The 13893-nt window shown below is 38.9% G+C and overlaps 1 protein-coding gene across 6 annotated transcripts in view; it reads right to left on the bottom strand.

Annotated features, from left to right (window-relative positions):
• The window catches only part of CSPP1 (centrosome and spindle pole associated protein 1), a 139604-nt gene that overhangs the window by 16975 nt on the left and 108736 nt on the right, over positions 1-13893 (bottom strand). For all 6 annotated transcript variants that reach the window (XM_053559506.1, XM_053559505.1, XM_053559501.1 and 3 more), the window contains 4 exons: positions 12391-12495; positions 9276-9342; positions 8565-8682; positions 4913-5052 (listed from right to left, as the gene is read on the bottom strand). In XM_053559506.1, the coding sequence (XP_053415481.1) occupies positions 4913-5052; positions 8565-8682; positions 9276-9342; positions 12391-12495 (430 nt within the window). The remainder of the gene's footprint in view (positions 1-4912; positions 5053-8564; positions 8683-9275; positions 9343-12390; positions 12496-13893) is intronic.

The following is a 13893-nucleotide window of genomic DNA, read 5'->3' as shown; positions in this document are numbered from 1 at the left end:
GCTACATCAAATCTTCTCTCAATTCTTTTCTCCTAGATTTCCTCCAGTTGACCCAGGCCCTGCTCAGTTCTGCAACCACTTCCTCACTCAACTGTGGCAGCAGCCTCTTTCTTCTGCCATAACTCTTCACATTTGTACCCTAACAAGTTCCTCTGGCATGTGAACCCTTCCTCCCCTTCTCCAGAGAAGCTTCATCCAAATACAGACTTACGATTTTGTCTCCAACATCTTACTCCCTAATCAATCCTCAATTCACTTCTGTTCCACTGACCTTTTTATTTTTATTTATTTATTTTTTTATTGTTGGGGATACAATTTCCTTCATTGTTTTCATCATCTGTATTCTAAATTCCCCTTTTGTCATTTCTAACATTTCTTTATAGGCGGAATCCTCTGCAGTAGCTACCTCACTGTCCCTTGGGAGGTTGCTCTGGACTGGTTTTTCACATTGCCAGGATTTTTCTGCTAATTCTTCCTCATGAGTGTTTTCTTTTATCTGTTTCCTTGACCTAATTTTCTTTTTACTTCCTCTTGCTCTTTAAGTTTCTGTGCCTCTGGCCTAATGTTTCAATGAGTCCTTTTAGTCCAGGACTAAAAGGATGAGAAGATTGAAGAGCAAGAAGGGAAAAAAGAACTAAAGAAAAAGAAAAAAGAGAAAGGAGAGGGGGTAAAAGGGAACACTGACAAAAAGAAGAGAGGCACAGAAAGAGGGAGACAGGAGTAATAAAGTGTCGCCCAGTGGTTAGGGTGCCAGCCTCCTGCACTGAGGGTCATGGGTTCGAACTCAGCCTGGGACAGCTAACAACAATGACAACTGCATACAAAAATAAAGGTGTACAGTAGGGTACTTTAACCCACACCTTAAAAAACCCCCAACCTCTCAGTGTGCTGGTTTGGGTGGTTCCCGTGAGGTCAGCAGCTCTTCTTCAGCCTGAGCAGACACAGTACCCCATATCCACCAAATAGACAGGAAAGACAAAAATACTATAAATCAAAACAAAACAAACAAACAGAAAACCTTACAGGATAAAATTGGTGGAAAAACCAAAAAACAAGGGCAGAAACAGTAGCAAAAATGAAGTCCATAGTATTAAAGAAGGCAACAATGGAAAATTGTATTTAAACTAGAAAAATGAAGAAAGAAGGAAAAAAAATCTAGGAGGAATATGTTGAAAATAAAAAAAGAAAACAAAAACAAAAACAAAGCAGTATATATATCTTGCTGAATATTGTCTGGACAACAGGTGATCTTCTGGGGTATGAGATGCTAATCGCAATGCTGATACGGCTGTATGAGATGGAGACTGGAGGCCTCTGCTGACTTCTTTGCCCTCAAACCCTGCAGGGTTGAGAGCCTAAATCTTTTCTCAGCCTGCTTAAAAGATACTTTAAACCATTAACTTTGGCTAAGCAGAAGGTTTCCCAGGAAAGCACTTGTCACTGGGATCTCTCCTGAAGTGGCTGCCTGCTTATCTGGTGGCCAACAACGGTCTCACTCTATGCCCCTGAGGGCCAAGGCTGCAAGGCAACCTTCCTACTGTCAAACACTGAAAGCTCTGCTCTTCCCAGGGGTCTCAGTTCCGCCCTTTGGCACTGCTCACAATCACTAGATAACTTGCCCAAGGTCTCCCAGCCCAAGCCTCGCTCTACCTCCCTGAGGGCGAAGCCTACAGGGCAGTTCTCCCGAAATGGCTGCACACATGGCCCACAGCCAAACAATGCTAGCTCTATTCTGGCCCAGCGGCTCAGTCCTGGACCCTGGACAATGCTTAAAGTCACCAGTACTCTTGCCCAAGTTCTCCCATGGTAATTCAACCAAGTGCTTTAAGTCCAAAAATACAAAACAACCCACAGGGAAAGCCTGTGTGCAGTCTTGCTGCTGTTGTGGTTACGGCTGAGGCAGCCTCAGACCGAATGCAACCACTTGCCACTTCTCCACTGCTTTTGTCCTCCTGCGGTCCAGAAGTCTCTTGCTGTCTCCCTGTATCCCCAAAGGGATGTTTCTGGGCAGAACCCACAAGCCAGAGATGCCTGGAGTCTTCTCTCCCCAATCTCACTGCACCCGGTTGCAAAGAAGCTGTTACTTGGCCGCCATCTTGCTCCCTCCTGTTCCACTGATCTTTTTAAAGATCACCACCAGTGACCTTGGACCGGCATTTTCCAGCATTCATCTTGTGCAATCCTTTCTCCTTGATACACTCACTTTCTCAGCTTTCAGCATCCCACATTCCTCTGCTTTTCAACTGTTCACTCTGACATCTCCTTAGTCTCTACCATCAGCTCATCTTCCTCTGCCCATCCTCCATTACAAGCCAAGTTCCATTCTTTACCCTAGTCTGTACCATCTTACCCTCCCACCCAAGGATTTAATAACTGTAGGCTCTCTAAAAGAAAATATTTAGTCAAACTAAAGCTTCATCAACCAGACTGGCAAAGTGAAGAACTAGAGTATACAGAAGTTTTATTCATCATAAATAAAATTTCACTTTAGAGGGAGGATACAGATGTCTTTAAAGATACTTAACTTAAATATGGATAGAACCCTCTTGTCATATCATTAAAAGAATAGCAATCTAAGGAATGCAAGGCTGGTTTAACATACGCAAGTCCATAAACGTTATCCAACATATTAACAGAGGCAAAAATAAAGATCACATGATCCTCTCAATAGATGCAGAAAAAGCATTTGATAAAATCCAGCATCCTTTTCTAATTAGAACACTGAAGAGTATAGGCATAGGTGGCACATTTCTAAAACTGATTGAAGCTATCTATGACAAACCCACAGCCAATATTTTACTGAATGGAGTAAAACTCAAAGCTTTTCCTCTTAGAACTGGAACCAGACAAGGTTGTCCTCTGTCACCTTTACTATTCAACGTAGTGCTGGAAGTTCTAGCCAATACAATTAGGCAAGACAAGGAAATAAAGGGAATCCAAATGGGAGCAGAGGAGGTCAAACTCTCCCTCTTTGCTGACGACATGATCTTATACTTAGAGAACCCCAAAGACTCAACCACAAGACTCCTAGAAGTCATCAAAAAATACAGTAATGTTTCAGGATATAAAATCAATGTCCACAAGTCAGTAGCCTTTGTGTACACCAATAACAGTCAAGATGAGAAGCTAATTAAGGACACAACTCCTCTCACCATAGTCTCAAAGAAAATGAAATACCTAGGAATATACCTAACGAAGGAGGTGAAGGACCTCTATAAAGAAAACTATGAAATCCTCAGAAAGGAAATAGCAGAGGATATTAACAAATGGAAGAACATACCATGCTCATGGATGGGAAGAATCAACATTGTTAAAATGTCTATACTTCCCAAAGCAATCTACCTATTCAATGCCATTCCTATCAAAATACCAACATCGTACTTTCAAGATTTGGAAAAAATGATTCTGCGTTTTGTATGGAACCGAAAAAACCCCGTATAGCTAAGGCAGTTCTCTGTAACAAAAATAAAGCTCGGGGCATCAGCATACCAGATTTTAGTCTGTACTATAAAGCCATAGTGCTCAAGACAGCATGGTACTGGCACAAAAACAGAGACATAGACACTTGGAATGAAATTGAAAACCAAGAAACGAAACTAACATCTTACAACCACCTAATCTTCGATAAACCAAACAAGAACATACCTTGGGGGAAAGACTCCCTATTCAATAAATGGTGTTGGGAGAACTGGATGTCTACATGTAAAAGACTGAAACTGGACCCACACCTTTCCCCACTCACAAAAATTGATTCAAGATGGATAAAGGACTTAAATTTAAGGCATGAAACAATAAAAATCCTCCAAGAAAGCATAGGAAAAACACTGGAAGATATTGGCCTGGGGAAAGACTTCATGAAGAAGACTGCCATGGCAATTGCAACAACAACAAAAATAAACAAATGGGACGTCATTAAACTGAAAAGCTTCTGTACAGCTAAGGAGACAATAACCAAAGCAAAGAGACAACCTACACAATGGGAAAGGGTATTTGCATATTTTCAATCAGACAAAAGCTTGATAACTAGGATCTATAGAGAACTCAAATTAATCCACATGAAAAAAGCCAACAATCCCATATATCAATGGGCAAGAGACATGAATAGAACTTTCTCTAAAGATGACAGACGAATGGCTAACACATGAAAAAATGTTCATCATCTCTATATATTAGAGAAATGCAAATCAAAACAACCCTGAGATATCATCTAACCCCAGTGAGAATGGCCCACATCTCAAAATCTCAAAACTGCAGATGCTGGCGTGGATGTGGAGAGAAGGGAACACTTCTACACTGCTGGTGGGACTGCAAACTAGTACAACCTTTCTGGAAGGAAGTATGGAGAAACCTCAAAGCACTCAACCTAGACCTCCCATTTGATCCTGCAATCCCATTACTGGGCATCTACCCAGAAGGAAAAAAATCTCTTTATCATAAGGACACTTGCACTAGACTGTTTATTGCAGCTCAATTTCCAATCGCCAAAATGTGGAAACAGCCTAAATGCCCACCAACCCAGGAATGGATTAAGAAGCTGTGGTATATGTATACCATGTAATACTATTCAGCCATTAAAAAAAATGGAGACGTTACATCCTTCGTATTAACCTGGGTGGAAGTGGAAGACATTATTCTTAGTAAAGCATCACAAGAATGGAGAAGCATGAATCCTATGTACTCAATTTTGATATGAGGACAATTAATGACAATTAAGGTTATGGGGGGGAAAGCAGAAAGAGGGATGGAGGGAGGGGGGTGGGGCCTTGGTGTGTGTCACACTTTATGGGGGCAAGACATGATTGCAAGAGGGACTTTACCTAACAATTGCAATCAGTGTAACCTGGCTTATTGTACCCTCAATGAATCCCCAACAATAAAAAAAAAAAAAAAAAAAGAATAGCAATCTACTCACCTCTATCTTTCAGTTCATTAAAATCATGAATGTTCTGAAAAGTGGAAGCATCTAACCCCTTAGGTGACTGTCTTCTGACAGGCACTTGCAACCGATATCTAGCCATGTCAAATATATCCATGGGATTCTTTTCTCTTTTCCTACAGATAAATGACAAATCATAATTGTGCTTTATAACAAAAAAGTCCAAGTTCACATTTAATTCACTGTAAAAAAAATTTGGTCTCTTTCACAATATATTGTAAAAATTATTTTAATAGGTCTGTTATTCAATCCCTTATCTTAAAATGTAGAGTATTTACAAGGCCATTATAATTTTTCGAAAACTCAGATACAGAGTAACTTATTACAAACATATGAGTAGAATAATTCAGCTTTATCTTAAAATGTTCATGTAAGTACAAAGATTATAGTCTTTGGGGTCATGAAACTAAGCTTCAAAGACTAGCTCTGTTATTTATTAGCAGGATGACCTTAATTACCTTGATTTCATCGTTTGTAAAATATAGATAATAACTATACCTCATAGTCTGTCTCTCTTTTTTTTTAATAGAAATGGGTCTCAAACTCCTGAACTCAAAGGATCCTCCTGCTTTCGCCTCCCAAAGTGCTAGGATTATAGGTGTGATCCACTGCACCCAGGCCAATCCCTTATAGTCTTGTGACAAAGAGAATTAAGAGAAATTCTGTATTATAAAGTGCCAAGCAAAGTTCCTAGCATGTATGTAGTAATAGGTAATATTCCTTTCCCCTTTACTTAAAATAGAAGTTACAAATATTACTTTCCCCTTTGCTTAAAATAGAAATTACACAGAGAAATATGGTATTAATATGCTGTTAAATATATTGGGCATTATCCAAAGTACCCAACAATAACTTTATTGTAATAAAGGGGAAAGTAATAGGTGATATTACTAATTGCTTAAAATATAAATATAAATATTACTTTCCCCTTTCTTAACATAGAAATTACACAGAGAACTATGATATTAATATGCTGTTAAATATACTGGGCATTATCCAGAGTACCCAACAATAACTTTACAATGGATTTTCAGTGAACTTGGTAGCCAGTTAGTTGACTGATACTCTATTCCTGTGGTACCTATGAAACTAACAAAATAGGCAGGTAGCTTAATAAAGGAGCTTTCTGCTGGGGGATGGGAGGGTGATAAGAGGGAACAGGGATGTTATTTCTGATCCTGAAAATAAAATCAAACCAGGCATCTACTGCTGCTTCCCTCAACACTAGGTGGGTCTCCTCTACTTCAATAACACAGCTCTAAGCTATGGACATGTAAAGTTTGGTGAGACTCCTTCCTTTATGGCTCTACCATCAAATCTCCCCTAAGCAGTTAGACAGGAAGAGCTGGGATCCCATGGAGTTTCTTCTTTGGTCTGGGGTTATGGGAGTACGGAAGATTCACTGGGGCCATAAAACCCACCTTGTCAAGGCTGACAGAGACTTCTAATACTCACCTGTGTAGTACTGTGATAGATCTCCACAGAGATTTCATTAAAATACAAAAAAGGAGACTATTACATTGGGCTCCTGTCTAGATTCCAATAATGCTAATAGCTGAACAGACTAATAGGTTAGAAATTAGGTTATTAAATCTTTACATGTGAGGTGCATCCTGTTTATTTGATAATGTGGTCAATTAGTAACCAGAGATTCTTTTTATGAAAATATTTATAAAACTGAAATAAAGAACTAATCCCTGAAATGTCTCTAATCATGACACATATTTGAGTACTAAGGTATTAATAATTGTATTTAACCAATTCTTGCTAAATGATGGCAACTCTAACATGTTATCTAATTTAAGTTAGAACTCAATTATAACATACTTTCAAATATATCTATTTATTTTTCATTAGAATCTCATGTGGTAGAAATTGCCATATACAATTTTCAAGTGAGAAAATTTGAGAGATAGCTTGATTTCTCTTTCTTAAATCATATCAGTATGCCAAAAGAGAGCAGAGTTTTGGATTAATATTTCATTTCTAGCCCATCTATATCTTGAAATTTCCTCACTTCATTTCACTAGTCAGAATATGCCTGAAGAACACAAACAAAACTCTAACCAAAATATAATTAGACAGGTTAACATGCTATATTAAAATCCTCCCACATCCTGGATTAGCATCAGAGACACTGATATAAACTTAAAATACATACAAATGGACAGACACAGGAACAATTACAGACATGTTATATTTATAACTTAGTTCGCAAGGCATATACTATCCAGCTCTGTTCACTAACAGGCCTAGAAGCAAGGACATCCAACAATAAGCAGGCCCAGTGCCCAGAGCTTAGTTTCTAAACACCATTCTCCAAAAGGAACCCGTGCTCCTTGGAGAGATGCTTAATTCTAGGCCTGAGGCAGGAAAAATAAAAGATGATCCTGAGGCATGTCGTACCAGCAAGTGAGAAAAAAAATGAAAGGATGGGGATATGTCCACAGGACACAGTAGCCAACCTGAAACAGCTCCCAATGGCCAACAAAATAAATAATGTAGTAGTAGATTATAAACCAAAGTATAAAATAAATATGCATGAGACAACAGTGATATGAATAAATGTCTTAATAAATAAATAAATGAAAGAAAAGACAAGTCTTTCTTACAGAAGAATTCTACAAAATAGAGGTCATCTGCTCCAGGACATGGAACTTAATCCCACTGCCACCTCTTGTGAGTGTGCTACACTGAGCGATTTGTGAGCAAAGAGAAACATGGCAAACACTACTTTAACCAAAGCTAAGGTCAGCATCTCCAGGGATGCCATGTGACATGATAGGATGTGACAGAAGAATAGCACCTGGTGCTGTTCATTCCAGAAACCTTAGTCTAGTCATTGGAAAACACAGGACCATCCAGACTGGGGGGTATTCTACAGGATACTTGGCTAATACGCTTCTAGATCTGCAGTTACTGAGAAACTGTGCAGACCAGAGGAGACTGGGAGACATGGCAACTAAACATGCCGTGGTTCACTGTGCTAGACCCTGCAACAGAAAGACGACGTTAACAGAAACACTGAGCAAATCCAAAAAGTCTATGGAATTTAGTTAATAGTAATGTTCCAATATCAGCCTCTTAGTTGTGACAAATGTATCCTGGTAATATATTAACAATGGAAAACTGGGTGAAACTGTGCTGTGCTACATTTCTAACTTTTTAATAATCTAAAATTATCTCAAAATAGAAAAAAATTAAAAAGCAAGAAAATAGTTACCCACTATGTCAATTTTGTAACCTAGTAAAAGATTACAAATTGAAGTTTAAAGAACAATGCTTAGAACATTTATGAGTCCTTCTGGCAAAAATGAACAGAAATGTTTGGTGGCCTCTGAGTGATTTTGCTGGAAAAAAAGTATTTCATACAGCGTTAATTACTAAAGGCTAATGTTAAACCAGTTCTAAGATGCAGCCGTCAGCAATTACTCCTCCCTGACGTCTACCATTCCTATATCATTATTTCCCTTGAGTACTAAATTTCTATACCTGATTTCAAGGAAGACTGAAAAAGGGAAAGTTAAGACTGTAAGGAAGATGAATTTCTGTTCCAAAAATATAGAATTACTGGATAGGTGACGCAAAAGAACTCAAGAAAAACTAGAAACTGCAATTCTAAACTTGCCTTATGTGAATTTCATCATTATTGCCCAAGTGTAGCAACTGCCCTTGTAGACGCCTCTCTTCACTGCGAAGTTGTTTCCTCATTTCTGATAATTCCATAATCACATTTTTTTTCTCCTCTGACAATTCCCATTGATAAGTAAAGAGACAGGTATAAGAACAAAAGATTAAACATTAAAGCAAACAACCTGTCTTAAAGTTAAAACTCTCAGAGAGATGTTTTTATGAAAGATAATTTTAGTGTTTTATTTATACAGATCATATTCATGAACATTAAGACCCACAAAAACATTTTTGATAATATAGGAATTTTAAAAGTTAAGAGCTGTTCTTTGGGTGGGGCGTACGACTACACAAGGCAGCACAAGGCAGTTCCTCTGTAGCGAAGGGACAGGTCCACGCCTGGACTGTGGTGGTGGTTACACTAATTATACCTGATAAAAAAGCCACAACTCCCCCCACCATAGACACTCATAAGTGCATGTAAAAGCTGGTGAATTCTGATGAAGGTCTGTAGAGGCCTCCGATGACACACCAGCGTCAGCTTCATGGCTGCAATACTATGCTACTTACAGTAATACCAGAGGGGAGATGGGGTCAGGGGACGGAGCACCTCTCTATAACTCACAACTTTCTGTGACACTATAATTATTTCAAAATAAAAAGTTAAAAAACAAATCATCTATATCAAATGTTAAATAGTTAGCTCTACCTTCTGCACGGAGCTGGTTTTTCCTGGCAGGGACTGGAGGAGACTGTGCTCTGGACATGGAACTTTCCTGTTGAACAGTAATGACAAAGACAAGCTCAGCATATGCCTTCCTTACTCACAAGCTTGAAGGGGGTGTTAACTGAGACGCCTACAGGTACAACAGGTCAAACCCCACTCTCTCCAACCTATAGAACTTACACCTGTGTGTCGACACTGACATCTGAACCACAGCCGCATCTATTCCTCCTTTTCAGCACAGTAGGTAAGCCCTTCTCCCTCCAAAGAGAAGCCTTCATCTGTGCTGTGTCCAATAAGCAACTCCCGTTCCCTCCAATTATTCTCTAACTTCTTCCTCTCTCCAAGACCTTCTTCTTACCCAATGGACAGAAACCTCTCCCTTGCTTAAAAAATTTCTTCCATCTCCTTTCATCGCCATTCCTGTCTACTCCCTCCTTCCCCTCACAGCTGAGCTTCCAGAAGAACAGCAGGGCAGTACTTCGGAGGGCTGCTTCCTTACCCCCATTCACTCCACCCCCAGCTTCTGCCTCTGCTTCTACACCCACTACTCGCAACTCTGCCCTCACCTTATTCACAAAGTGATCCCCACATGACACGTTCGATGGGCATTTTAATCCCTCATTTTACTTCGTCTGCACCAACTGACATCACTGCCTCTCTCTAATCCTCTCTGCCTCCCTTCCTTTTTTGGCTTCTCAAATGGTAATGATTCCCCTCAATACTCATGCCCAGCCCCTTTATTTTGTACTCTAGCCATTCATCAAGACAACTGTACTAATTTAACAAGTACCAATATGTTGATGGCTTCCAAAATTCCAAAATGACAAATCCAGTCCAAAACTCTTTCCTCAGCATAGCTCATACTTTCAACTCCCTATCTTATATAACCCTCGCCAGAAACTCAAGAGCTATCAAGACTCCCACCCACCATGTGCTCAGTCAATAAATCCCACTACTGTGTTTTTCAACTCTTATCATGACACTGTCACACCTCTTGAGTTATTGGTGTCACTGCATGGTTAGCTCCTCAAAGTCTCACACTTGGGCTTCTGCAAAAGCATCTTATCTCCATTTTTGCAGTTTTGCCCCACCTCCAAGACACAGCTCCACACCCTGCCTACAAAAACATCATACAAGACAAAAGTGGCTGTGTCATTCCCCTACTTATGAATTCCCACGCAGTATCTACCACAGACCTACTGAACAGAATCTCAGAGGGTGGGATTCAGGAGGATGTTTTTCTAACACATTTTCTTTGCCTGTTCTGGTAATTAGCCTGTTTGAACCCTAGCAAGCCACACCGCATATCAGCACGCCACGTGGCACCTCACATGACTTCTGCTGCTTTAGTGCATCACCAGGCCAGATCAAAGCATGGAAGATTCTCCATGTGTGCCATGAGACCTACACGGCCCTCCATGACTCTGCACCTGCTGAAAGCCCCTCACCCATCTTCTCTTTATGGCAAATTCCTATTCATTCTTCAAGCATCAACTTAAAGATCAATCTTCCTCTCTCCGAGCACCTTCTTCTCAGGTGAAAGAGAACTTATGGCCTTCTCATTTCAAGACTGCAGGGAAAGGGAACCTATGGCCTTCTAATTTCAAGATTGTTCTTTTTTAAGCACCAAAGGAGGCAAGAAAAGCTTCATCATTCTCTATTGTACCTCTTTTAGTAAAAGGATTTGTTATGTAAAATTTAGATTCAGTCAAAAGGCCAAACAAACTTAAGGACCAGGAAGACCACGTTTCCTTAAGGCTACAGGTTCCCCACCCCTCATGAACATAGCTAGCTACCTAAAAGATACATTTGCTTTTCTTTCTTTCTTTTTTTTTTTTTCTAGAAATGGAGTTTTGCTCCATTGCCCAGACTGGAGTACCCTGGCGCCATTATAGCTCACTGCCGCCTGGACACAAGTGATCCTCCTGCATAAGCCTCCTAAATAGCTGAGACTATAAGTGTGCAAAACCGCACCCAGCTCAGTTTTTTAAAGAGACAGTATCTCACTAGGTTGCCCCGGGGTGGTCTTAAACTCTCACCTACAAATGATCTTCCCACCTCAGTCTCTGAAACGGCAACAATTACAGGCATGAGCCACGACATCTAGCCTTAGAAGATATATTTTCCAAAAAAAAGAACCATCTTAGGGAAAGGCCTTAGACAAGAATTATTTGCTCAATTATGGTTTGTCAAAATAATCAAACTTTGGGGTACCAAGTATTATCGGTTACAACTGAAGTGTAAGACGAATTAAATGTATACATTACCTATACTTCAGATCTGAAAAAGTGTATTTATTTTATTTATTATTATTATTATTTTGACACTCTTATTCTGTTGCCCTGAGTAGAGTGCCATAGCGTCATAGGAAATCACAGCAACCCGAAACTCCTAGGTTCAATCAATCCTCTTATCTTAGCTTTCAAAGTAGCTGGGACTATAGGTATATATCACCATGCCCGGTAGTTTTTTCTATTTTTAGTAGAAATTTTCTTGCTCAGGCTGGTCTCAAACACCTAAGCTCAAACGATCCACCTGCCTCGGCCTCCCAGAGTGCTAGGATTACAGAGAAGAGCCACCAAGCCTGGACTAGATCTGAAAAAATTTAGTCTATCCAAATATGATGAATAAGAAAATCTCAGTCTCCCCAATCCAATATAACTGAGCTAGTATTAAGAAATCAGAACAAATGGGGCGGCGCCTGTGGCTCAGTGAGTAGGGCACTGGTCCCATATGCCGGAGGTGGCGGGTTCAAACCCAGCCCCAGCCAAAAACCACAAAAAAAAAAATCAGAACTAATGGCTCGGCGCCTGTAGCTCAGTGAGTAGGGTGCCAGCCACATACACCAAGGCTGGTGGGTTCGGCCCAGGCCTGCTAAAACAATAATGACAACTGCAACAAAAAATAGCTGGGCGTTGTGGCAGGTGCTTATAGTCCCAGCTACTTGGGAGGCTGAGGCAAAGAATCTCTTAAGCCCAAGAGTTGGAGATTGCTGTGAGCTGTGATGTCATGGCACTCTACCAAGGGCGACATAATGAGACTGTCTCAACAACAACAACAACAACAAAGAAAAGAAATCAAAACAAAAAGTATATACATGAATAAAGGAACTTATGATGCTGTCAACTGAAGGCGGTCTTTGGAGTTTGCTTGAGATTTTGTTCTGAAGAGCAGGAACTACAGGAGAAGGCTGCCTCGAGCGCTGAAAAATTTAAAAATATATGTATGTATGAATTTATATATATACATGCGCACACATATAAACACACCCCTAGTATAGTTAAGAAGACCATCTAAGAAGTTCAGATTGTTTGTGCTTTTATTTAATAAAATACCTTTTATAAAAAAGTCAAAAATTCAATTACATAAGATCAAATATGTTAGTTATAATAAAAAGGATATGAATCCTTATTAAAAGAATATGACTCAGGTTAGGGTAAAAAATATCAACAAACTCAAGTAAAGCAACAGCATACCAGATATTACAAAAGCAACAAAAAAGACATAGCCAAAGTAAAAAATCATCTTAGTAATAAAAAGGAAATAGGACAACACAAAAAATAAGCAAAATCCCTCTTCCGAAAAACAACAGAAATCCTCCTCCAACATCTAGATGCCCTGTCACCAACGGCATCATGGATGAGGGAATTTTCCAGTTCATGGTAGGAGTTCTCCATAAGAAAATGAGGTTTCAGTTCATAATTTATTAAAAGCTACAAGTCTCAAACAACTTCATATTAAAATCAAAACACTGAAGACAGGAAAAGTCCCCAAATGCAAAAATATTTATCTAGGTGTAAAAACAAAAGAAAATCCCAGCAGAATATATGTGTGGATTTTAATTCTTTTGTGCATGACAGAAAATTCACTGTTGACTTCAATAAAATTAAAAACATATGAGATGGTGTTACATTTTTAAAATCTCTAGGAGACTCCATGAAGAATTATAAAAACAATATAAACTTTCTAAAACACCGCAGAGATGAGTATAATTGTGATGGACGTGTTACTTAGTTTAATGTAAGCATTTCACATTGTATATCAAATCAGTACCCTGAACCTCATAAATGCATCAACGTACAAAGTTGTGACTTAATAAAATATAATAATAATAATTTAAAAAAACACTATAGAAGATGAAATAAGCCACAGTTCACATAATAAAAAAGTAACCATCAAGAAAGCAAAAGCAAGAACAGATAATCCATCAGTCTCAACAAATATACTGGTTATAATGAACATAAACGGATTTAGCTACCCCTAATTAAAGATTGTAACTCTTAACACATTAGGATAAAAATTCAACTAAATACAGTAAATATATAAGCCAACTAGAAAATAAAATATATTATACAAAGACAAAAACTAAAAGAGCAAGATTACAAAATATGTATCAGGCACATAAAAATTGAAAAAAAGAAATGTTAATGTCAGAATAGAAGGCAAAACACATTAAATAGGAGAAAGTGATTTAAAACTTGATAGTACTTCACAATTAAACTCTTTCACAAAATAGTATATTCCCGAGGAATAGCATTTTTTTGAACACAATAAGAAATTGGCAGAAATACAATTGTTGGAAACTAACAGCTATCCTTCA

Source organism: Nycticebus coucang, chromosome 13, assembly GCF_027406575.1.
Source record: "Nycticebus coucang isolate mNycCou1 chromosome 13, mNycCou1.pri, whole genome shotgun sequence".
Lineage (NCBI taxonomy): Eukaryota > Metazoa > Chordata > Mammalia > Primates > Lorisidae > Nycticebus > Nycticebus coucang.
This window is presented reverse-complemented; position numbering and strand designations above follow the sequence as displayed.